The 26,346-nt window shown below is 40.0% G+C and overlaps 2 protein-coding genes across 4 annotated transcripts; one reads left to right on the top strand and one right to left on the bottom strand.

Annotated features, from left to right (window-relative positions):
• Positions 1 to 2,026: 2,026 nt before the first annotated feature.
• LOC131246427 (probable WRKY transcription factor 20) lies at positions 2,027 to 22,580 on the top strand. Of its 3 annotated transcripts, none has more exons than XM_058246548.1 (5): positions 2,027 to 2,686; positions 7,349 to 7,531; positions 19,737 to 20,569; positions 20,939 to 21,097; positions 21,542 to 22,580. In XM_058246548.1, exons 1-5 carry the CDS (start codon positions 2,216 to 2,218, stop codon positions 22,242 to 22,244), a joined length of 2,349 nt encoding a protein of 782 aa, XP_058102531.1. In that variant the 5' UTR covers positions 2,027 to 2,215; the 3' UTR covers positions 22,245 to 22,580. The 3 variants fall into 3 exon arrangements, with proteins under 3 accessions (XP_058102531.1, XP_058102530.1, XP_058102529.1); XM_058246547.1 differs by having other exon boundaries at positions 19,689 to 20,569; XM_058246546.1 differs by having other exon boundaries at positions 19,668 to 20,569.
• Positions 22,581 to 23,692: 1,112 nt separating this feature from the next.
• Positions 23,693 to 25,495, bottom strand: LOC131246429 (protein WHAT'S THIS FACTOR 1 homolog, chloroplastic). The gene has a single exon (XM_058246549.1). The coding sequence runs from the start codon at positions 25,475 to 25,477 to the stop codon at positions 23,990 to 23,992; it is 1,488 nt and encodes a 495-aa protein (XP_058102532.1). The 5' UTR covers positions 25,478 to 25,495; the 3' UTR covers positions 23,693 to 23,989.
• Between the last annotated feature and the right edge of the window lie 851 nt (positions 25,496 to 26,346).

The raw sequence follows: 26,346 nt of genomic DNA, 5'->3' as shown, positions 1-26,346 counted from the left end.
TGGGCCCCAACATGATTTATATGTTTCATCCATTCTGTCCATCTATTTTTCCATATCATTTTATGATATGAGACCAAAACTGAGGTATATATAAATCTCAATTGAACCACATTACAGGAGACAATGTCAAATGAGAGTCAATCATTAAAAACCTTTTGGGGGCCATAAAAGTTTTGGATCAGGTTGATATTTATTTTTCCCTTCATATTTTCCTGTATGATCTAATTAACAGATTGGATGTCAAATAAAAAGTACAGTGGGCCTTAGGAGGATTTTAATGGTGGATATCCAATCACTATTGTTTTCCTATGGTGTGGTCCACATGAAATTTATATCCCTCTTAATTTTGGTATTAGGCCCTAGAATGATCTTTAAAAATGGATGAAGGGAATGGATGAAACAAATACATCATGGTGGGGCCCACAGATCACCGACCACCAGCCAGGGGCTGGTGGCGGTGGGAGTAGCCAATCCTTTTCCTATCATCTCACCATTTATACCATTGCTAAATGATTGGAGATTCTTCTAACGAGAGGACACCCACGTGTGAGACGATATCTAAACCTCTCCCGCATGATTTTCCGGCGACCATAACGCGCGGATCTTCCAAGCCTCGCGGGGTAGACCCAACGCTCGGGCACCTACATCTTAACCGATTTCCCCCATTTTTAGAAACTAACTCCACTCAATCCACGCGCGTATGTGAGCCCATGCCCATCTACACGCATCCACACGTGTCTTTATGGAAATGGTACATGATCAGATATTTCCTTATGGTGGGCTACACTGTCTAGATCTTATTTCTTTAACAACAGTCTATTTTTCGTCTCACCTGGACCACAACTTGCAAAACAAATGGACGGTTAAGAAAAGCTTATTTTCACTGTCGGTTTATTTTGTACATTTTAATCCACCTGAGGATTTAAAGAGCCTTATTTTTACGATTAATATCTAATCATTGTTTGGAAATAAATGGAAAGGTTAGATCTTTCAGTTTTGGAACGTTTACCTGCGTGTGGTTTGCACAACTCTCACGCGCGAGAGGAAACAACGAGCCCTTTTCGACACATCGTTGAAATTTCGAATTTTATGCGGCCAAACGTTGCGAAAGACGACATGCCAATATAAAATCTTAGCCGTGCGTCATGTGGGCCACATCCGTGCAGATGATCCAGAGCGCAAAAAAATGTTAAAAAAACGCATGACATCATCACGACCGTCCTTATCCAAAAACAGTGCTGGATTGAAACCAAACCTGCCTACAATCGCATGGCCTGTCTAATAGGTGAACCAACCTGACTCTTTTCCACCAGAGATTAGCTTTTTGATCAGGCCCACATTACTGACGGATCAGATATCACACATGGTCTCTGCGGCTGCCACCTGTTCATGTAATAAAAGTGTAAAAAGTGCGTGCAATGGTTATAAACGCTGGAAGCGGATACCCTGGTCACCCTGCCACCATGGATATCCCTGGTTGCAGGAGCTGTGGGGCCCATTATTATGTATATATCTTATATCCATTCTGTCCATCTGTTTTGAAATATTATTTTATGTTATGGTACAAAAAATAAAGAATATTTAAATCTCAAGTGAACCACACCACAGAAAACAGTGGAGATAATGACACCTACGGTTGAAACATTCCTAAGTCTCACCGTGGGCTCAAAGTGATTTTTTTTTGCCATCAAACCTGTTCACATGGTTAAAAAGACGTGGATGAATCGAAACCGTATATATCAGTTTGATCCAAAACTTTTATGGCCCACCAGAACTTTTTAATGGTGGGTGTTCAATCAGCACTTTGTACTAGGTTGTGGTATATTTAGGAATTTTAAATGATTTATTTTTTTAATAAAGATATAAAATTGGTTTTAAAAACGAATTGACGGAGTGGATAAAACAATTAGATAATAGTGGGCCCCACAGATCCTGCCACCAGGGATTCCTATGGGGCAGGGTCAGTATCCAATCTGAGAGAGAGCGGTTTAAGGCGGTCAAACGATGCCTCTTCGGTCAAACTTCTCTGAAAAAGGCTTCTCTCTCTCTCTCTCTCACACATTTCCGACGCTTTAGAGATTTTCGAAACGAAGATAGATCGATGGAGTATATCTTTTTCTAGAGCTTTTAAGATGAAAGAATCCAAGGTTTTTACATTACCATGTAGATAGATAGATAGAAAGACAGAGATTGAGTGGGACTGTGGTGGAGAGAAATGGCGGAAACCGAAGAAGGGAGTGGCGTCGGCGACTGGAGATGTCTGATTTCAAGCCCTAGGAACAGTCTCTTCTCTTCTTTCCTTTCCGACGGCTTCCCTTCTTGCAAGCCCTTCTCTCAGCTCCTCAATGGTCCCGATCTCTCTGCCGCTGCCTCTATCAATCCTGAGAAGATATCTGATGTGGGCGGATTCGTCGATGCTGCTGATGCTGCTGCTGCTAGGAGTGAAGAGGATTTCTGTGATTGGAACCCTTCAGGGCCGACAGCTAGGAATGGAGGAAGCGGAGTGAGTATTGCCGAGAGAAGGGCTGCGAGGTGTGGTTTTAATGCGCCGAGGATCAATACTGCTCGGTATCGGTCTGTCAGCCCTTTGTCTTCTCCGGCTGTTCGTTCGCCGTATCTCACGATACCGCCTGGTCTAAGCCCCACTGCATTGCTGGATTCTCCGGTCATGCTTCCAAATTCACAGGTTGCGTATGTTTTACTTTTTCTTATGAGTTTCTGTGTTCGGAGTTGTATTGATAGTTTCGACTTTCGGGTATTTGATAAAATGCATGGATATGATGTTGTGTTGGAATGAGCTGCATTATCTTTTTTGCCGCCATGATTGTCTTGAGGCCAGCGTTCTTTTGGGAAATTACATGGTCTTTGGTTGCATGAACATGCTTGGCGTACTAAAAAGAAAAATTGTAAACTGTTCATGCTCAAAAGAAGCCAACGATTGGAGAGCTTGGATATTCTGATATGGGAGAAATTTTGGGGGCATGATCTATCCACATTGGGGCCCATTAGATCAATGTTATGCATCACCTACAGAACCAAGGCTGAAGGAAACCAAGCATATCCTCGAGCGTTTTGGTTCAAGCATTGATCCTTGCATAATTGTTTGTGTATCTTCAAGATTGACTGGTCAGATAACTGTTCGAAATTTGGTTCAAGACCTGATCTTTGCAACAGTCCTGTAGTCAAAAGTTACGGGAAAAGATAAAGTGGCAACACATTTCTAAGTTTGGATATTGAATAACTGAAATGTAGAAATCCATCTTGGTACGTTTTGCACTATATGGATGTGTATGGCCCTTTTCTTTCTGTAGTTGCTTAGGTCATCATATATAGTTTTTTTTTTACCTTGCTCAAATTCAGAGCTGTGACATCTTTTGATCTGTGGCACTGCAGATCTGGTTGTTGTCCCCAACATTATTTCTTTCTTTTGATCTGTTTAGCAATTGCTTAATCTTGGTTATGGTGGTTAGCATGAGGAGGTGATTATAAATAGTAACTATTGTTATTCTATGCTATAGATGTAGTTGGGTGCAATGACTGGCGCTCTGGAGATCAAAAATGCAAATTGCAATAGGCGTTGAATTGAATTTGATTGAATCGTGAGTCGTAAGACTTTTTACATTTAATCTTAATTTGCTGTTTGCCCTTTCATTTGGGTGGGAAATCATTTCTAAGTTTGCATATTTGATAACTAAAATCTTGAAAGCCATCCCGTTACATTTTGCATTAGATGCATTTGTTCCATTACTGTTGTCTCTAGAGTTGCTTATGCCATTATATATTGTTTTGTGCCCTGCTAAAAGTCAGAGCTGAGACATCTTTGGTTTGTGGAACTGCAGAACTTGTCATTGTTCCCAACATTATTTCTTTCTTTTGATCTGTTTAGCAATAGTTTGATCTTGGTTATGGTGGTTAGTTGGAAGAGTTGATTGTAACTTTTGTTATTTTATGTTACTAGGTATTGGTAGGCGGAATGACCAGTGCTCTGAGGATTGAAACCGCATTGGAATTGCAATAGCTGTTGAAGTGAATCTAATTGAATCATTAATCTTAAGATTTATTATTATTATTTTTTTTCTATTTTTTGTAAATCTAGGAAAAAAAAGAAAGTAGATAACTGTTTAAATGTTGGTAGAAATATATCAAGAAGCCACCCATTTCCTATGCATATCCATCAATGAAACAACTCCTAAGAACATGTCCTGTGGATGTATTATAAATCAATAGATCATGCACTGAACTATGAGTTGGGATAACGATGCTGAATAAAAAGGAAATTTCCATAAATGTAGAACCTTTTCTTTTGGAAGGTATAAATGCACAGCATACATGCAAACATAAAGCATCTTAAAGCCCCATATTATCCTTGCCCTTCCTTTGTTGTACAAAAGATGGAAAAGATAATCAAAATTTGCCTTAGTGTTGAATTTATAATAACCTTGTGAAATTCAGACATTTTCTCACTAGGACTAAAAAATCAGAAAGTGTAATGGATCACTTCTCATTGTAGATATTTTTTGAGAGATTCCTTCTTATCTAGAATTTCAATAGAATAATACAAATGCAAACCTCAGCTGAGTGATGCGTGCTCATTTGTCTGGTTTGGGATTTGATTTTTACACAAGGGGATCTGCATATTGTGGCTGACTTATTGGACTGGTTGAATGACACAAATGGTAATATGGAAATTATCTCCTGGTTGGATGGAAAATTAGCTGTCCAACTAGTTGTACATGGGCATGGTTCTGAATATTGGTATCGGTAGTGTATCAACCCAGCCAAAAACTAATACAATACAATGTTGTGTATCAATATCGATCGCGTATTGGACTGTATAGGACAATTTTTAAGCCAAAAATACAGAAAATATTAGAAGAACAGAAGAAAAAAAGAAAAGAAAAAAAGAAGAGACATCCAAGAATCTATCTTCTTCTTCTTCTTCTTCTTCTTTTTTGAACATGTATTCAGTGGTATATTGGACCATACTTTGATAAGAATGTTGTCGATGTACAGTAAGTTGAGATGTTGAATATTTTCAGTATAAATTGTTGATATATATATATATATATATATATATATGATTTGAATCATGTGATAGACCAATGGTTGATAGATAATTATATTAATAATATATTAATATCAATTGATATTAATATATTATTAATATAATTATCTATCAACCATTGATCTATCAAATGATTCAAATCATATACTAAAACACACATTTCTCAATATGGTTTTTGGAAAAAAAAAAAAAAAAAGAAGTGAAAATTACCAAAAAAAAAAGGTGAAAATACGTTAAGAATAAAATTATAGCATATAAAATGTAAAACTATGTTCAAAGAACTTAGATAAATGTTTAAACAACATAAATCTATCATTCCTAAAAAAAAATTGAAAAAAGTAAAATTTTTGAAAAACACCTAAAAAAGAGCAAAAAATGACTCGAAAATACAAAAATAAAAAATGACCCAAAATACAAAATCCGACAGCAATGGTAGATCATTGTTTAAAAAAATTCACAGATTTATCTAGATCTAACGTTCGATTAATATTTCTGAACTTATTTTGAAAAAAAGATAAATTTCAGAAACTGCCCAAAAATGGCTTGAAAATACAAAAATAAATGTTGTAAGTTTATTTATTTAAGCAATGCATTTGTGAAATTTGTAGATCTATAATAGTAAAACACTCTTCCTGCATCACTAGGCTGGAAGAGAGTTTTCTTTGTGCTGAGTTACCTAGGCTGGCAAATCTTGCAATGGAGGGTGAAATCATGGTGGTCAAAAGTTTTTCCAAAATTGGGAAGGAAATTATTTGCAAAAAAATCTTTCAGAAGAGGAGATGGTCAAGTTCCTAAGGTTATCGGAAAGCCTTCATGGTGTCTGCCTCTTGCCTGGGGAGAACGACTCTTTGGTGTGGAGTCTTTAGAAGTCAGGTAGATTCTTTGTTCGGTCTTTTTTCTAGCTACTCACTTAACGAGGGTTCGGTATTGGGCAAGGCTCCTGCATTTTGGGAGTTACGGAGTGCCCCCCAAAGGTTGTGGTGTCCGCTCGGTGAGTAGGAATCGTGTACTCATTATTGACAATCTCCAAAAGAGGGCATGTACATTCCCAAATATGTGCTGCATGTGCCTCAGCAATGCAGAGTCGGTAAACCACTTGTTTGTTCATTGCTCGCTTGGAAGATCCATTTGGATGTACTTCTTGGGGGTTTTCAAGGTGTTGTGGATGATGTTGGGTCTATTGAAGATTTGTTCCTATCTTGGCATGGTGGTGGTACTAGGAGAGAGATTGGAAGAAGTTGTGGCAGTCCTTGGTCGCCGACATTTGGACCATATGAAGAGATTAAAATAATCACTGTTTCATAGAAAAGAGTGGGAGTGTGGGGTGCTTGCAAAGATTATCGAGCGGGCTAAGGCAAATTTTAACGATTATGCTGATAATTCCAATATCTTTGAAGAGAGTTTTATATGAGGAATGGTCACTTGCGCACCAGTTCTCATAAAAACTCGTGAGAACTTTTTCAGAACTTATCACACGTGATGTGGGCTCAAAATCCGAACCGTCCACGTGATGCAGCACCCCATGAAACCCCCAGGGCCCGACTTTCACTCTGATCCAAAACTTTGGTGGGCCATAGAAAAGGGAAACAGTTTTCTCCCTTGATCTCTCTCTCTCTCTCTCTCTCTCTCTCTCTCTCTCTCCATGGCCCACCAAAGTGTTGGATAAGGGTGAAAGTCGGACCTAGAGGGTTTCATGGGGTGCTGCATCACATGAACAGTTCAGATTTGGGCCCACATCATGTCTGATGAGTTCTTAAAAAGTTCTTATGAGTTCTTGTGAGAATTGGTGCGCAGGTGAGCATTCCTCACACACACACACACATCCTTTGGGTCATGCGCTTTTAGCGACTTTCTTATAGTTCCACATGTGCTTTTGGCACTTTTAGTGCCTTTCTTGTAGTTCCTTGTGCGCTTTCGTCACCTTTTAATAAGTTATCATTATTATTATTATTTTTAATTGAAGTCCTAGTCCTATATTTACATGATATCTATGCATGCCTTTTCTACGTTCTCATGTAACTTGGATGCATTGATGATGAACTTCTTCATCATGACAATGTTTAGTGCTTTAAACATATATTGCATAGTTTTTCTCTGCATTCACGCGTAATTTGGGTGCATTGATGCTGAGCTTCTGACATATACACAACATGAGTTTGTTTTCTTCCATTAATTTGATGTTGTCATCTTTGTTCTTCAACATTTGAACCCAAGATTGTCCCCCTTGAATCAAGTCTATCATAATCCATTGTTTTACCAATTGATTTGGATAATTTTTTGTAGGCACTACCATCTCCAACAACTGGCACTTATCCATTGCCATCCTTTGGTCAAGATAGTCTAATTCCAATTTCGGTGTCTACTGGTATAGAGAATGAAAAATCAGAAGATAGTGATTCCTCCTTCATGTTCAAGCCTCACATGAAGCCTATTACAATGCCCTGCCTTTCTAATGTGGAAAACCAGGTAACTTTTGGCTCTCTCTTTTTACTGATCTATGTGATGCTCACAATGTTCTTTTCTACAAGTATTGGGAAGTGCATGCATAATTGGTTTGTTATTCTTTTAGTAATATTAATACAATTGATGAAACTTCTTGCATGGATGTTTTATTAGTTGTAAGAAACTTGATACTTTAAAAAGGTATCTTGTTCTAGTATGTCCTTTACCTTGTTATTTTTTGTTTTTGAAAGAGTCTCTTTACCATGTTGCAACTTGTTTTATCAAAGGTAACATGACCAATGAGAGTACAGTATTCTGCAAAATGCCAATTGTTTGATATAAAGAGGTTGAATTCTTAGGAGTATAGAATTATGTAGAAGGGAAAGGAAATACAAAAGAGATGGGAAAAAGGAGAATGGAGAGAAAACTAGAGCAACACATCCCTACTCTCTCCCTTCTTATATTAAGTTGAAAAAGTAAAAAATTCCAAAAAAAAAAAAAAAACCGGACACATGGACAAAACCAAAGGCTAGGTGGGCTGTATCATTGTACAACCCCTTATTACATCCATTAGGATTGTACGATCCACATTCAAAGTCATTAACACTCTCCCTCAAGCTGGAGTATAGATGCCATCTGAGTATTTTCCTGGATCTATTGATTGTATGTGCTATTATTTTCATTTGGTTTCTCTATTGTCAGATATCTTAATATACCTTTGACCTTCAAAAACACTTGGATTGATTTAGACAACTGGAGATAAGTTTCTTCATTTAGTTTTATAGAGGTTATTTGAACCCCTAGAAAATTAGATGGATTTGGGAATCTAGATCTTTGATCACCCTTCATTTCCATCAGAAGAAGAAATTAAAGAGAATACTATAGTTCTTACACCAGCAAAGGCTGACTTCCCATATATAAGAACTCTCCAATTGCACACTCCATACAATGTATATACCACACTTGTTGAAACAATCAGCCCACGCTTTCCAATTAAACACGAGAAAAGAGATGATCACGAACACACTTTTCACCCTCTCACACGCAGACCATTACAAGGGCCCGACAAAAAAAAAGAAAAAAAAAAGAAGAAGAAACCCTAGGTTTGTTAGAAAACCTTCAACTCAAGGGAGGTATGGAGAGTAGAGAAAAAAGAAGAAAACATTATGAGGTAATAGAGAAGAAATTGGTGTAGATCAGAGCGAAACTTGCTTTGTCACCATGTAGAATAATGTAGAAGAGAAACGAAATAGAAAAGAGCAAGAAAGAGATGGGAAAAATAAAATGGGGAGAAAGAAAACTTGAGATACACGCCCCTAGTCTCTCCCTTCTTATATTAAGTTAAAAAAGTGAAAATCTCAAAAATACCCTTCACTTATAATATGACACGTGCATATTAAGTTTACCTAATAAACTAAATAAAGGGACACATGGACAAAACCCAAGACTTGGTGGGCCGTACCACTGTATGGTCCTGTATTACATTCATCCAGGTTTTTACATCCTTCATTCACAGCCATTAACAAGGAGGATTTTGATAAAGATAACCATTGATATCATTTTGAGTATTGGTTCCAACCCCCTACTGAGAGCATTGGCTTCAGTCCCAAGTGGGGAGTTGGATCCTGGATACCTGTAGGCAACCAGGAAATCTCCCTTATCTGAATGAAATAGTCCGACAGCTGCTCTGTGAAACCTGGCCTCATCAAATTTGAGTCTGGCAAACCCAGCTGGAGGCAGGTGCCAAGTTTTTCTCTGATTGACTCCTTGTTTGGACTTCCCTCCCCAACTAATAGCCTCTTCAATTTAGGTGTTTCTCTGAACATCTTTTTCCTCAAGACTTGTGAAGGCCAAGGAGCCATTCTTTTACAGATCTTTCTGGTTACGCTCAAATATTTTGTCGTCCCTGGATAACCATATAAACCAACATATACCATAACCACATATACCAACATATGTATGGAAAGAATTTTTTCTCACCTTTGCTGTTAGTCATCAGTTTTTCCCAATATTGTGAATGAGACATCCTCTGATGCTTCCCTCACAACTTCACATGAGAGTGGGAAATTTGATGCTGATTCTTCAGTAGTAAAGTGGTATTACAGGTTCTCTGTGCTTGATTCCATGCCGAGCTCCCTACTCTAACTGTGGAAGTTTGCCAGTAAGATTTTTGAAGGAAATTCTTTTACCTTAGGAAGCTGTCCACTCTCCAAAGAAACATTCAGAATGTGTCCTTTGGCTGCTTTGTATGCAGATTGACTAAAAATGTCCTATCACTACTTAGCTTCCATATAAGCTTGTCAGCTTATCTGAATCTAGGCCAAGTTGAAGAATTTTATCTGCAGTCACATTTTTTTTTCATATGCCTGGCCTTCCCACATTTGAGTTTGGTCCTTAGATACTGAAATGGCATTTTCCATTCTATCCTCCAGCTTTGTTTCTTTGAATTATGGCAGTCCATGAGGAGATGGTGGGGAAGGTTTGGGGCCCACCTCTTCATCCAAACATTATACAGTTCTTCAGATATATATATATATATATATATATATATATATATATGGAAACTCCTTTGATGATGAGGTTCTGAGCCTTCTGGATTCCTGTGACGTCGTCATTTGGTTTGGGTCTCGCTTCTGCATGTTTCCTTGTGCCTAGGTACTTCTTCATCATCATCCTACACCACGAGGAGTTTTCATTGGATAAAATCCTCTGCCCTAGCTTTGCCATGAAGATCTTATTTTGATCCCAGGGTCTCTGAAGTCTAAGGCATAGACATCCTTTGCTCCTCAGTTGGCCCACTCCATGTGATGCAAATTGTAGTTGATGCCCTACTTATTCTTGAGGAATGCTCTAATTTTGCTTACTGAGTCTAGGGTCTTCTTCGGCAGTTCTACACAAGACATGAGATCATTAAGGTTTTCCTGCCTGACTGGGACAGCAATTTAGCTTTTCAATCTTAAATCCTTCTTTCGACCTTGTCAATGGTGCCCTTGAACCTCTCTCCTTCAAGTCTAGCTGGGTAATAGGAACACCAGGTATGGAATCAGCCACTAACCTTGCTTCACTTGTAGATTCTTTGACTCCACTTGCCTCTCATGGGGAGATGTGGTTTCTGAGGAGAGGATCAATGACTTGTCCCTATTGACTGACTTGACCAGCTTCCTTTCTGAACTTACTGAGAAACTTGCTACCAGTTCTATATGATTCTGGGGTAACCTTTCAGCCAAAAATTAAGTCGTCTTCTAAAAACAAGTGTGAGATGGCCATGCGTCCCTTGGCTACTGTTATAGGCTTGAGCTTGCCTCTTAATGATGCGTCGTTTGAACTTGTTGGGAGGGATTCTGCACACATAATGATGAGCGACAATGAGTTACCCTCTCCAATCCCTCTTCTCAGTTGGAATGGGGGTGATGGAGAACCATTGACCAAGACTGGGTTGGCACCTAGGAACATAAATTTACCACTATTAGACCAAAAGGTGGATTGGAAAAGCTCAACTAATTGGCTGTAGGGAATATCAGGGAGCCCATGGATACATGTCTAATGCCTGTCTTATGCCAACACAATTATGCTTGGTGTGCTACCCTTTTGCTCAACTATTCCACATTACCTAGAAAGTGAAATTTGCAGTCAGTTATGGTCTCAAGCATGCAATGCTAGACAAGCTAGCTAGGCATGATCTCAGCCAGGAAAAAAAGAAACTCAAACAAACCAGCCACAAACAGTCTAAGACAAGCTAGCTAGGCATGATATCAGCCAGGGAAAAAAAAAAAAAAACTCAAACAAACCAGCCACAAACACTGTCTAAGACAAGCTAGATAGGCATGAGCTCATCCAGTAAAAATAAAATTTAAAAAAAAATCCACAAAGTCTTGCTAAAATTGGCCTGTGTTACCAACACTAGATGCCCCCCCCCCCCCCCCCCCACCATTTTATCTATCGTATAGTAGCTTAAAGAGAATGCTTCAATGCTCTCAAAGCACTATCAGTAACTTAGACAGTTCAAGAGATTAATCTACACTATGAAAACTGATCAGATGATGAAACACATCCTAGATTTGGCCTGTTTTTGTAGCCATTCTTTTTCTCTTATTTGATGGTTAGGATTGCATAACAGAAGTGATTCCTCAGAATCATAAGCAGTCCATGATGGGAGCTAGGAAATAGATGGATCAAGTTGTTGGTTAAATCTATTTTTGTACAAAATGATCTTGACCGTCCATATTAGAGGCCATTGATCAGATGGTTAAGATCATTAGATTGGTGTCATATTTGCATGGTGGGCCATGAAATGTGTGTTGTACCTAATGGACAGTCTATATCAATTGACTTATAGTTCTCCAAAATGCAACTAGGAGCACTATAACTTACTGTGCTCTGAGAGCACTGGAGAGTCTAGATCAATTGACTTATAGTTCTCCAAAATGCAACTATTAGCACTATAACTTACTGTGCTCTGAAATGACTGGAGCATCTCTCTAGCTTAGAAATACCTTTCCTAAAGTAACTCCATGATTACTCTCTGAATAATATAAAAGCTCCAAACTATAGATCAAAGTTGCACAATCCTTCTATCAAGGTTCCACTCCCACTTTGAATTGTGCTTTGTACTTGTGCTCACACTCCGACTTCCTAGCTGTTTTTTTTTTTTTGAAAGATAACGATTGCATTGAAAGAAAGGAAATACAGAGGGCTAGAAGGGCTGCCAAGGAGACAGCCCAAACTAGACCCCTAAGAAATTAAAATCATAACATTTTAAAGCTTTCGACTGGCTCGCCCATTCAATAATGTGATGCTTAGCCTTAGAAGAAACAGCATGGGGGAGGGAGGGAGAATCCCGGAAGCATCTGTTGTTCCTCTCTTCCCAGATAGACCACCAAACGGCAAGAATAACCATCCACCACAATCTGGTTCTACCCTTGTCGATCCAGACACCGTGCCAGGCCTGCAGAAGACCATCAAACCGATTCCAGGAAGCACCAACTGACGTTGAATCGGGCGCAGAATTCAGACCAGATGGGGAGAAAGAACGGGCACTGGATCAGGAGATGATTAACAGATTCCTGATTTCTCATGCAGCACACACAAACGTTAGTCAGAATCATCCCTCTTTTCCTCAAATTATCCATCATCAAAATCTTTTTGTTTCCTGCCAACCAGCCAAGGCGCTGATTTTTGGGGGAGCCGTGTACTTCCATATGAAATTAAACAGGGGTAGCTGAAGTATGGAAGACTTTTCCAATTCCTTATAGAATGACTTTACCGAGAACGCCCTAGATTTGTATAGGTCCCAGAGAAGGGCCTCTTCAGCAGAGGGGGAAGGCACCGCTCTATAAATATAGGCTAGAAGATCAGCATACTCATGTACTTCCCAGTCTTGAAGATTTCGCCAGCATCGCGCGTTCCACACCATTTTACCGTCGTCCATGGAGTAGCAGTCAGCAACTAACGCTGATTTATACTTGCTAACATTTTAAAACAGACGCTTCCCCACTCTCGCACCCCCCGAATCCGTTGCTACTGTGCTTCATTCTTTTTGCAACTATATACCAGATCAATGAGAATCCTTCTAATCAAATTGATCCAACAGTTTTAGCAAATTTGGGCACTCCAAAATATCTTAACCAGATCTAGCAAAACACCAATTTAGTAAGCAACAATATCAAGAATGAGGCTTCTAAACTATACTATTTAAAGAAAACACAAAATAGCTGTTCAACCTTTTCATTGGAAAAATTAAAATCCCAAAAAGTCTCCCATGACTGAAAGAAAACCCCTAAATAAACTCCAATGATTTGTATACAACCTATTTTTAAAAGAAATCTACCTGCATAAAGATCTAAACGTTTGAAGAAAAGACCTAAGACAACTCCAAAATCTGAGCTGCTATTTCTCTAAACGGCATCTAATTTATTTGAAGAAACCCTAAATATGAAACTTGATTCTATTTTTATGACTCTTGCATGGAGATATCACATGTGGGGGCCATCGGATGGACCATAGGACCAACATATTGGATCTTTGGGATCCACATCTTCATCACACGCTTCTTACGACCATCCCAACTGGCATTAACCTGCTATATATGTCCTTGATAATTTAAGGGGGTGTAATTATTAAAAACGAAAAGATTAAAGATTAAAGAATGAAAGAAAGGATGAATGAGAGAGTTTGATGGGGTTGTAAGTGTGGTAACTCTCTTTCACGTCTTGTCCTCCTGCTTGGAGCAAAATGGAATTGTTTGTTCATTTGGGTTGTGACAGATGAATGACTGGAGATTTAAAAAAAAAAAAAAAAAAAAAAAAAGCTCTTTCATGCGAGGATGCATCTCTCTCATTCAAGCTCTGACCTTCATGTGCAGTTTATCTCTTTTAAAGATTCCCTGGGTGGTAGCAAAAAGGTTGGAAGTTGGAACAACTGCAATGCAATTTCCTTTGGTAAGGCATTACTTCTGAATCATTTGGAAGAAGGTTCAAAAGGATAAACGGTGTGGTGGCATTAGTATATTGATGATGATGGTCGTTAATAAATATGGACTTTGAACAAAAGGAGTGACTTCGATAGAGTTATAAGGGAAAATAGGTTTGCAATGTGGAAATCCATTAGTTTGGTAGGTGAATGGGAGAAGTATTGGCCTTTTTACTGGTTGGCAATTTCAAAATTATAGAGGTTGGAAACTTCTCTGAGCTTTTCGTTGGTAAGATTATATTGGATATTAGATTTAGATGGAATAACAATGGATAGCAAGATTGATTTCCTACACTGATTTGTTAATATCGGATATGCGGAAAACTTCACTTAGGACACTAGTTGATGCGGACATCAGTGGTGCGCCTCTTAGAGTGTACCAGAGGAGGAGGTGTCGCTGATAGAGTACCAGAGCGAAGGAGTTGATGTTGATGGACGACGAGTCCATCGGACCCACTTTCTGACGCACTACGAGTGCAGGAGCGGCATGACCGCACCCCGACCATAGATCCATGGGTCGGATTTCACACCCTACCACATGGGTGTTCACCCCGACCATATATTCATGGGTCGGATTTCATACCCTATCACATGGGTGTTTTAGTTTTAAACTTTTATTATTATTATTTTTTTGTTTCGGGGGCTTTATTGCAACTTTCTTTATTTTTCATCTTTTTTGTTATTTTTCTTGTTTCCAGGGGCTTTAGTGCACTTTTACTTTTTCCATAGCTTATATATACGTTGTGAGAAACCCTATTTTTGTTATTATTGAATGAATAAGAATTCGTCTATTTTCTTCTTCTTTATTCAAGAGATTAAGGTTTCAGAATTGGCCCTTGGGTGTTGAGGATTCCACCCTGATTTTGGATTTCCCTCTTTCTAAGATCTTCGAGGTGCAGGAAAAGGTAAGAATCATCCCCATTCTTTTCTTTTGACAACAAAAAGACCTATACCTTCTTCATCTCGAACCCCTCATCCTTCATTTCTCTTTGGATACCCCTTTCTAGTTTGAACAGAAAAGAAGGATGGTTAGTCAGTAGAATCAGATCCAAGCTTACTCGTGGACTGACTTATACTAGATCAGGGATATCCTCATATTCCGAGGTCCTCCCTTTTTACTGTTTATGTGATCTTATGCTAAGGGGTATAATCCTGACGAAATAACCTCATCTTTGTGTTGAGATTTACCTAATCTCTTTGATTGGAAACAGTTAGTTAATTGATGTATTTATTTGAATATTCTCCAACCCAATTATACATGTACTTAGCATAAGATCACGTAAAGAATATTCAAATGAAAGAGATTAGGTAACATGCTAGGTGCATATATAATCAGGTTAAAGAATATTCAAATAAATACACCAATTAGCTAACTATTTTCAATCAAAGAGATTAGGTAAATTTCAACACAAAGATGAGGTTATTCTGTCAGGATCATGTCCCTTAGCATAAGATCACATAAACAGTAAAAAAGGAGAATCTCGGGATATGAGGATATCCCAGATCTAGCATAAGTCAGTCCACGAGTAAGTTTGGATCTGATTCTACTGACTAACCATCCCTCTTTTCCGTTCAAACTAGAAAGGGGTATCCAAAGAGAAATGAAGGATGAGGGGTTCGAGATGAAGAAGGTATATGTCCTTTTGTCGTTAAAAGAAAAGAATGGGAATGATTCTTACCTTTTCTTGCACCTCAAAGATCTTATAAAGAGAGAAATCTGAAATCGGAGTGGAATCCTCAACACTTAAGGGTCAATCTTGAAACCCTAATCTCTTGAATAAAAATGAAGAAAATAAACGAATTCTTATTCATTCATTAATAACGAAAATGAGTTTCTCACAACATATAAATAAGCTATGGAAAAAGTAAAAGTGCACTAAAGCCCCTGGAAATAAGAAAAATAACAAAAAAGATGAAAAATGAAGAAAGTTGCAATAAAGCCCCTGAAACAAGAAAAATAACAAAAAAAGTCCAAAACTAAAACACCCATGTGGTAGGGTGTAAAATTCGACCCATGGATTAATGGTCGGGGTGCGGTCATGCCGCTTCTGTACTCGTAGCGTGTTAGTGGGTCTGATGGACCTGTCGTCCATCCACATCAACTTCTCCGCTCTGGTACTCTGTTGGCGACGCCTCCTCCTTTGGTACACTCTAAAGGGCGCACCACTGATGTCCGCATCATTAGTGTCCATGGACATTGAAGGTTTCCATGGTTTGGATGGAGCTGTCACTTACTCTAGAGGTTCCATTGGATAGGGTCGTCCACAAATATTAAATCTGCTGGTACCAATGGGGTAGGCTTGAATGTAACTGTCCGTGGACAAATGTTTCTCCAAACGTTGCTCTTTACTCCACATCCCTATTGCAACTATACTCCCACAGATGCAACCCTACGGCAAATGGCATGAATTTCAAGAGAGAATATGCTGATATTTTAGGACCCATTTAATACATGGACTGGATATTTTGCATGTGCCTACGGACATGGTCATAGGTTTATTTTATTTTATTTTTTCGAATGTCAACTTCGTGGACAATTTCTATTCTCTGTTTCCTCCTCAAATGTATGCATTCATTAGCAATGAGAAACCCATCAAGAATTTTGCATCATTGACAGAAGAACCTTGATATGGAGCAATAATGTCATGCAAACATTCCTGAAAAGCTGCTGTTTTGCTATCACCTATTAAAGGCTATTTCCAAGGTAGAGTTCATTCCTTCAATAAATTTCTCCTGGGCATGGATCTCCTCTATCACCAACAATCAATTCTCAATCATTTTGTCCTGTTGGGGCTACTCTTAGGCAGCTTTTGACGCCCTTATTCTTGATTCTATCCTTCCTAGTCATTCCACAAATCCATCTTAGGTGCCATTTGGTAAACTGAAAATTGAAGCCTGAAAATTCATTCAAGTACTGAAAGCTTAAAATGCTGAATTTTAGTATTTGTAAATACTGAAAAATCTGTTTGATAATTTGTCTGAAATAACCCTGATATCTGAAAATAAGTTGTTTTTTCATAAAAACTTGTTTGGTAAACACAGACTACAAAAGTCTGAAAATTAGCAATTTGTCATATTTGACCCTATTTTTTCAATTTCTATCTTTTGTAGAGTATAAGAAGAAACATATATTATCATGCCACCAATTTTTGCACACCTATGCACAATCCAATAAAATTTTAATAATTTCCCTACCAAATAAGGCAAGTAGATGAACGGTCTATATCTTTTATGTTTGTTATGTCCAGTAACATAAATTGGTTGTGTATTGACCATGTACTATATTCTTTTTTAATATAATAATCATAATGCTACAATTGGTGTCACTAGGGGACATGCACACCTAGTGGGTGATACAAACCATCTGATTTTTCCCATTGAATATGAACCACTTCATACTTTATTTCTAACCATCAATCTGATAACCACCAATTGAATAGTTGAGATTGTCCTATTAGTGCTTTTAGGTCCATCTCATGTGGGGCCAACCTCATAAAGGATCTAGATCAGCGAAAGATGAGCCGCACATGTAAAAAGTCTTAGACCAATTTTCAATTATTGCATGATAGGCCATTGGCAGAGGATGTGCCCGACGGATGTGTACCATAATGATTGTTGTGGCCTAAAAATCACCATGCTCCTGCGGTCATATATAGACTTTGTAATTCTATGAATTCTATGGTCGTGGGTTCTCTATTACATTACATCCAACATATTATTAGAAATACAATAAAATAAATGGTCGAGATTAGCTGCCTTTAAAGACTAACAAATGAGATAACGATGATGTCTCCGCTGGAGTAAAGATGGTGCCCAAAGAAACCATTTATTTTTTGAGTGGGCCCATAATCAGCACAAATCAGAACCTAAGAGCCACCTATTACAGTAGTCCAGTGGACTACAAGTGCGATACAGATAAGGATCTTACCTGGAAATCTCCTTAGATTGGAAGATCTATGCCTTCCATGATGTTTATTGGCCATCCAACCTGTTCTTAAGGTCATATGGACCTAGATGGAGGGAAAACACAAATATCAGCTTGATCCAAAACTCCAGTGGCCCCTAAGAAGTTTTCAATGGCAGGCGTTCAGTCCCCACTACTTTTGATGGTGTGGACCACTTGAGCTTTGGATCTGTCTCATTTTTGGGCTCATGCCCTAAAATGAAATGACAAAATGGATGGACGGTGTGGATATAACACATACATCATGGCGGGCCTACGAAACTTTGTCACGCCAACACAAGCATTCCAAGTCCTCTTCTGGTAACACAATAGTGGATGTTGCCCTGACCGTGGGGCCCACCTTGATGTATGTGTTGTATATCTACGTTGTCCATCCATTTTTTCGAGATCATTTTAGGGTAGGCTCACAAAAATGAAGTAGATCCAAATCTCAAGTGGACCACACTGTAGGGATTGAATTCCCACCATTAAAAACTTTCTGGGGGCAACAAAACTTTTGGATCAAGCTGATATTTGTCTGTTCCATTCATCCAGTCTTTGTGACTTTATAAACAAGTTGGATGAAATAAACATTACGGTGGGCCTTAGGATGGTTTGAATGGTGGGTGTTCAATGAACACTGTTTCCTGTGGTGTGGTCCACTTGAGATTTGAATCTGTTTCAGTTTTTGGGATTATGCCTTAAAATGAGCTAGAAAAACTGATGAACGGTGTGTGTCTGTGTGTATCAAGGTGGGCCGCATGTTTGTGTTTTCAGCTCATCCAGGTCTGCGTGACCTTTTGAACAGATTAGATGGCAAATAAACATCATGGTGGGCCCTAGGAAGGTTTCAATGGTGGCCATCACTGCCCCATAGCTTTCTGTGGTGTGGTCCACTTGAGCTTTGGGTCTGCCTCATATTTTGGTTCATGCTCTAAAATGATCTAGCAAAATCGATGGACGAACGGTGTGGATATAACACATACACCATGATGGGCCCAAAGTACTTTGCTAGCTTCTGCGGACTTTTCCATTAAATGCGCACGGGAAGTTACTTCAAAAAAGGTAGAATTGTCATTTAAAAAAAAAAAGTTTTAAATCTAAATCACTTACTGCATTCCCTCTTAAGTTTTAAGTCAAAGGAGGTAAGCTGAAAAAAATCAAAATTTTCAGTGAAATTTTAAATTAATGGCTTAATTTTTGAGATTTGTCAAACAATCTGAATCTAGAAAAATCACTGAAAATGGTCTAATTTCAGCCATAAGTGCTGAAAATAAATTTTACCAAACAGGCCCTTAATGTCAGCGTCTCTGTAATGCCCGTATTCATGTTGCCTCCCAATTGCCCAACACAATGCCAAACATAGCATCGCCAGTCAAATAGCTGTTTTCACAGCCAGACATCTGTGCACCACATACATTCACAACCACACACAGGCAAGGAGTGAATAAAGAATGCTACATTAGGCCATTTTTTGGCAGGCATTTCAGGTAATACTATACGACTGCAACATCTGGTCATAAAAAAAAATAAAAAATAAAAAATAAATCATCACCATACGTTCTTAGAGCTGCAGGAATACTTGGGGAGATTTAAGCATGATACAATGATATTATAAAATCTCTTCTTCTTCTTTCTGTGTTTTTAAATCCTTTTTATGTGAAGTGTGTAGTTAACATGCATATCTATATGAGTAAAAAGAAATATCCACTTCAGCATGAACTTTTACCGTAATATGCTTGATTTTAGGTTCCTCCTGCTGCCAATCAGGCACAACATCTTGCAGTGGCTGATATCAAACATCAAAATCTGGTTCAGGTGCAGCCACAATTGGATTTCGAGTGTGAGGCAGGGTTTCTCAAACAAGCGACGATAACAAACTACACTACTGATTCCCCATCTGATATGGAGGGTTCCAGTAATATGATTGTGAAGGTGAACAACATGCCTTTGCAAACTCGCACTCCTAGTGCTGCTAGTGATCATGCACTGCAGCCTGAGGAGCTGCCTCTTGGAGAAGATGCATGTTCGCAGCAACTTTTAGAAGAAGATCAGAAAGGGTCATTTCCTGCCATGGGGATGGGAAGGCCATCTGAAGATGGATACAATTGGAGGAAGTATGGTCAGAAACAGGTAAAAGGTAGTGAGTATCCTCGAAGCTACTACAAATGTACTCATCCAAACTGTCAGGTGAAGAAAAAGGTGGAACGTTCCCATGATGGGCAAATAACAGAAATTATTTATAAGGGTGCTCATAATCATCCGAAACCGCAGCCTAGTCGTCGCTCAGCAATTGGATCTGCATTTCAACTCAGTGAGACGTCAGAGATGCTTGAGGGTCACGGATCATATGTCAAAGTTGAAGGGGGGTCAGTTTGGAGATGCATTCAACCTGGATCTAAAGATAAAATCAGCCCGGAAGGAAGGGCTGATGGTTTGGAGAGGACATCATCTACATCGGTTGTTACTGAGCTTTCAGATCCATTGTCCACCGCCCAGGGGAAACACTTGAGCATGCTTGAATCAGCAGATACTCCTCCAGAGCTTTCATCTACACTAGCTAGTCATGACGATGATGAAGATATGGTCACACAGGGAAGCATATCACTTGGTGATGATGCTGAAGACAAGGAATCCGAGTCAAAAAGAAGGTTATTTCTTCACCCTTAATCAAGGAATTGAAGTTCAGTTTCAAAGTGCAACCCTTCCAGCAAACAAAACCATTATGACTTGCTCTAAACCATGTCGACTTGGTTCTAGTCATCCAGAAAATGTACATTTTTCAGGGCGTTACTCGTTTCTTCTCTCCGATGAGACCGAGTTAACTTGCCAGTGGTTGAGTTTTGATCCCATGTTATGTTCATGGATATCATTTTACTTCCGACCACATAGTGTAATTTCCTGGAGACGTACGAAAGCAGGGCTGTCCCAATACATTATAAGAAAGCTGCACATTTAAGGAAGTTTCTTCTCTGTTATTTAAGAAAGAATTGAGACGTATTTTTTCTCTGTTGTTTCAGGAAGAAAGAGAACTGTTTAATCGAAGCAAGTTTAGCATCCAGAGCTGTCCGTGAACCAAGAGTAGTCGTTCAAACAGACAGTGAAGTGGACATTCTTGATGATGGATATCGCTGGCGCAAGTATGGGCAAAAAGTGGTCAAAGGGAATCCAAACCCTAGGTACAGAGTTCATACTGCTTTACTTTCATATCATACTCGTTACCGTTACAAATTGCTTCTAATGCTGATATTTCTCCTCGAGTACATTTGGATGCTCAATTGAAATGACTCCCAAAGATGTAGAGAAAATGTTTAATGTGGGTCTGTATTCCAACTTCATTACTAAGGAGGGACTAGCCCCCAATTACTTCATCCCAAAACTAACTGGAAATGCATTGAATTGCAGTAGGGTTATGGTTGCTGTAGCAAACCAAAAGATGCCACATCAAATTGAGTTTGTTGCATTTCAATGAGTTTGAACATCCAAGCACATCCAAATATTTGGGCCAGGATTCTTGCTATCTAATAAGGAGAGAATGAATGGACTATTGTAGTCTTTACCTTCCGTAGATATAAAGAACTTGATTTCTTGCTTACAGCTTCTTCTTTTTTTTCCTGCTGCAGGAGCTACTACAAATGCACACATGCTGGATGTACAGTGAGGAAGCATGTTGAAAGAGCGTCACATGATCTCAAGTCTGTGATTACAACTTATGAAGGAAAACACAACCATGAAGTACCTGCAGCAAGAAACAGTAGCCACATCAACTCGGGTGGTGGGAACGTACAACCTGCAAGCGCCCAGACCACTGTGGCATTATCAGGAACTGCCAATATCCCCAAGCCTGAACCCCAAGTTCAAGATATTGCCCCTCGTTTTGAGAGAAAACCTGAACTCAGCAGTGAGTACTTGAAACCGGGCTATATAGGGAGGTTTACTGCCGATATAAAGCTTGGGCCTTCTGCCTGTTATGAGATGAAGCTGCCATCCTTACAGCCTATACCTTTTAGCTCCTTTGGACACAATGATATTCATCAAGCTTCTTCAGTTCCCCAGGTTGTCCCAGACTTTCCGCTTGCATTTCCTATGAACCTCCACCGGCCTGCAAACCTTGCGTTGGCTGGCTTTGAATTCAATCATGGGAAATCCATGGGGGCAGCTCTGCCTTTCTTTGGGCAGCAGCCTAAAGATGGAGATATGGGATTTGTCAGGCCTAAACAGGAGCAGAAGGACGAGGCATCATATGAGGCCCGCTTCCCCATCAACCATCTTGCAAATTCATCTCCGCCGATATATTCTCAAATCATGGGAGGATTTCCAATGTAAAATTTTGTTTGCTCCCTGAACTGAGCCACTCCCGTCCTAACAGAAGGGCTCCGCATGTTTGTTCAGAAATACAACAGATGCTCACTGAATGCCGTTCCATTGTTGTGATGATAAAAAGCTTCTCATCTGTTACTCATATAGATACAATGTCTGTAATTATTAGTATTGTTATTCACTAGGGAAATGATTCACTGCAGAACCCTTTTTTCTAAGCTTATCAGGCACTCCACCTGCACACATGGCATGCATGTTCGGCGTCCGATCTGTCATTCTTTGGGTCCACCATGGATGGGTAATTAACATAAAAAAATCATAATGTTATGATTTCTCATTGAATCTTGATCGTTGGTTGGAGTTTTTTTCTGCCCATTTATATTCACCATGATTCTTCCAATTTAAGCCTATAGGTTCATCCAACTGGTGTGATTTTTTGGGTGCAAAGCCCATCCATAGCGGGTCCCAACAGACCAATCGTGCATGTGTGTACCACATGCATGGGCATAGAATGGCTCAGTAATAGTTCAGATGTTAGCGACAGAACACACAATGTATTTTGAAATTTTGCAGAAATTCAGGTTCTAAGTGGGTTTTCTCCATTTGGTGTTCTTTCGTTTATTTAAAATCAGTGGCCACCCAATTTGCAGATTGGATAGTTTAAAGTTCAAACCTGTTCCTGTCTGCAACTGGCTGCTGAAAATGTAGGTGAAAACATTCATCTTTATGTGGACAAGCCAAATGCTTCCCTCTCACAAAAGCACAACTTCTGGATTTGCGTATTAAGTATTGATGAATATCCAAACAAGGTCTATCTTGTACCCAACTTGTAGAAGCAATAGCTTGTCTAACTCACCTACGTTTTTGGCAAGTAGGGGCAATTGGTGCTTCATGGAAAATCCCAAACCTAACCAGTATAAGAAATGGATCAACCCAAACCCTAACTTTCTAGGTTGGGTCTGGGTTAGCAGGTCAGGTCAAGTTTCACCACTCTTAGAAAGGAGACCTGTTCGATGCATCATAAAAAGTGCATATGGGAGACTTTGCTACTCCGTTTACTCTATAAATTGTGCTCCAGAATGAGGGCTTGTTTGGCAGCATGGATTTTAAATCCTATCAAATCCGATGGATTTTGCAAGTTGTGGAATTGAGTGGATTTTCCAAATTAGCTTGGAGGTAGGAACGAAAAAATAATTGTTTTGAGGGATAATGATTCCTCTAAAATCCAAATCACTCAAAATCCTTGCTACTAAATGACCCATGAGAATACAATGTTGAAGCATGTCCCTTATTAACCATTCTCATTTGGGGCAGCCATGCTCACCCCAGTAGGTCCTTTTGCCTTTGAAGCCACTTAATAGTTGGGTCATGTAGGATTCACTCAGCTTGCTTGCTTTTCACCAAAGCTTTAAGATTCAAACCAACAATAGAAAAAATTAATGGAAAGGGTGACCGGCCATCAAAACAGTTGTAGATTAACACAGAGTTACAAGCATTTTGCACTTGAAAATATGGGCATCACATCCAAGGACAGAGTAGGGAGAGCTAGTGCCCATGTCATCTTCCTCTAAGAATAGTTGGAGGGAATCTACAAGAATTAATTTTGAATTTTGAAGAAGAGGTTGAGAAGGGATAATACCCAAATCGAAACAGGAACTTAACACTTCCAAGATTTTTCTTCTCTTTATATACACAGGGATTGATGTCTCTCACTAACTCAACAGGAAGACAGCCAAACAAAGCAGTCATCTTCACCAGGATTCAAATTCTCCACCACCACCTACATCCTTGCTCAAACCATTGACAGTCCAAAACTCTCCGCTGCTGCCCGGAACCACCTCATCTCCAATATCTTCTTCTTCATCAACCCCAAAATCCTCCCAATCATCTTCAATTCCAGCCTCAAACAACTCCTCAAAACCATCGTCATTGTCATCTTCTTCTTCTTCTTCTTCTTCATCATCATCATCTTCTTCTTCATCGTTGTCGACACCATCGACGCGATTCCTCCTCTCTCTCCTTATCCTCTTCCCAATCCTAACCAGCTCCATTAGCCTCTCCTTCGCCACCAACAGCTCATCCTCCTCCTTCAACACCAGCTGACCCCTCTCGTCATACGCTTCCACCAAGAACACTGAATCCCTCTGCCCCTTAATGCTGACATAGAACATTTCCGGGTGCCTCACCAGCATCCCCCTCACCTTATTCGAAAGCCCAAACTCCTTCCGGAAATGTGTCAGGTGATCCACCAATGTCCGCTTCTCCACCGTCAATCCCAGCATCTCCCTCACCACCGCGCACGCCCTCTTCTCCGCTTCCATCGTGTGCGGCGCTGGCAGCAGCCCCACCCCATCCATTGAATACGGACTCATCTCCGGCAATTCCCCAAACTTAATGAGGAAATCCCGATGCCGCCGCTTCAAATTAAGGCCCTTCGGCAGCCTCAGCATCTTGAACTTGGCAGGGCGGTCGATAATCAAGTCCAAACCCGGGGATTGTGCGGCAGGAAAGGGGACGGCGAGGTCAGGGTCCCACGACACGAGCTCCAGCGCACGGCCGTAGGAAGTGTCAACAGTCCTGAAACGTTGAGGGTGCTCGTTGCAGAGGCGGGAGCGGAAATTGGGTGGAAGGCCAAGGTCAGGAGCAAGGTGGACGAGCTTAGAGAGAAGGAGGCGACGGTGGAAGGAGAGCATGAGGAGCTTGTGGAGCTTGGAAGCGAGAGCAGAGGAGATTTGGGATTTGAGAAGGGATTCTTGGGCGGCGAGAGAGGCAGCGGCGGGAGTGAGGCGAACGGAAAGAGGGGGATCGGATGCATTCGTGGGGGAAGGTGGAGGAGAGAAGAGCTGGAAAATGGCTGGGTAGCGTTTGATCATGGAGAGGATAGAGCGAGAGGTGGGGAGAGAGAGATAGGATCGGCATCGGGAGAGAATGCGAAGAGGGAGATAATGACGGGGTTTGGAGAGGAGGAGTGTTTTGAGCTTTTGGACGAAGCGAAGCTTGTTTTGTTTTAGTACGTGACGGTCGAGAGATGGATTGCGGATGATTTTGATTGTGGAAGAAGACGATGAAGATGAAGTGATAGAAGAAATGGAGGTGGGAATCTTCTTTTGGAGGGTTGTTTTTGTGAGGGTTTTATGAGGAAGGGGATTTGGAGGGAGGAAGGTGGTTTGGAGGAAATGCTTCTTCCTGCTGCTGTTTTGTGGGGAGGGAATGGGGAGAGAGACGATTATCGCTGCCATTTTTACATGCTTGTTCAGATGAGGGATGTGGTTAGTGACTCAATATTTAATTTAGAGGTATACACGAACCGAGCTAAAATAGCTCTTAATTTGAATCCACGGTTGAGATTATTCCAAATGGAGGGTGGAGATAGCGTCTTTGGAATTGCCAGCTAAGTGGAAAGCAATGTTTCTGGGACGCGGATTTCCTGCGAAAGCCTTTCGCAGGAAGTTCCTGCGCAAGAATGCTGTGTGGGGCCCACCATCATGTTTTTGGGAAATGTACTCCGTTCATCCGTTTGGTGAGCTCATTTTAGGAAAATTGACCAAAAACGAAGTGGATCCAAAACTAAAGTGGGCCACACGAGAGGGAAAGAAATATTTACCGTTGAAAGCTTCCTGGGCTCCACCTTGATGTTTATATGCCATCCAAACCGTTTATAAGGTTATTAACACAAGGATGAAGTGAAAATACAAAAAAGTATTAGCCTGAAACAAAGTTTTTATGGTCATAAGAATGCTTCAACGGTTCTAACTGAATCCCTACTGTTTCCTCTCGTGTGGCCCACTTTAGTTTTGGATCCACTTCGTTTTTGGTCAATTTTCCTAAAATGAGCTTACCAAACGGATGAACGGAGTACATTTCCCAGAAAAATGATGGTGGACCCCACACAGCATTCTTGCGCAGGAACTTCCTTTCGCAGGAAATCCGCGTCCATGTTTCTGTTTTCGGAAACGAACCAAGCGCATCCTCCTCTTGGGTCCGCTGTTGTGCGCGTGATCGAGTGTATGACTTCATGTGGATTTCATGCCATTTGTCAGAATCGTGGGCTTGACATGATTAACAGTTCAGATCAATGGTCTGATCTCAAATGGGGCCCACCTGATCG

The sequence above is a fragment of the Magnolia sinica genome, chromosome 5 (assembly GCF_029962835.1).
Source record: "Magnolia sinica isolate HGM2019 chromosome 5, MsV1, whole genome shotgun sequence".
Taxonomy (NCBI): domain Eukaryota; kingdom Viridiplantae; phylum Streptophyta; class Magnoliopsida; order Magnoliales; family Magnoliaceae; genus Magnolia; species Magnolia sinica.
Note: the sequence above shows the minus strand (reverse complement) of the source record. Positions and strands in the feature narration are given on the sequence as shown.

Coding starts and splice junctions, on each gene's coding strand:
- LOC131246429 (XM_058246549.1), bottom strand. CDS start 25,477: ATGGCAGCGATAATCGTCTCTCTCCCCATTCCCTCCCCACAAAACAGC.
- LOC131246427 (XM_058246546.1), top strand. CDS start 2,216: ATGGCGGAAACCGAAGAAGGGAGTGGCGTCGGCGACTGGAGATGTCTG. Junction 7,532..19,667: donor TTTCTAATGTGGAAAACCAG/GTAACTTTTGGC, acceptor GCTTGATTTTAG/GTTCCTCCTGCTGCCAATCA. Junction 21,098..21,541: donor AAAGGGAATCCAAACCCTAG/GTACAGAGTTCA, acceptor TTCCTGCTGCAG/GAGCTACTACAAATGCACAC.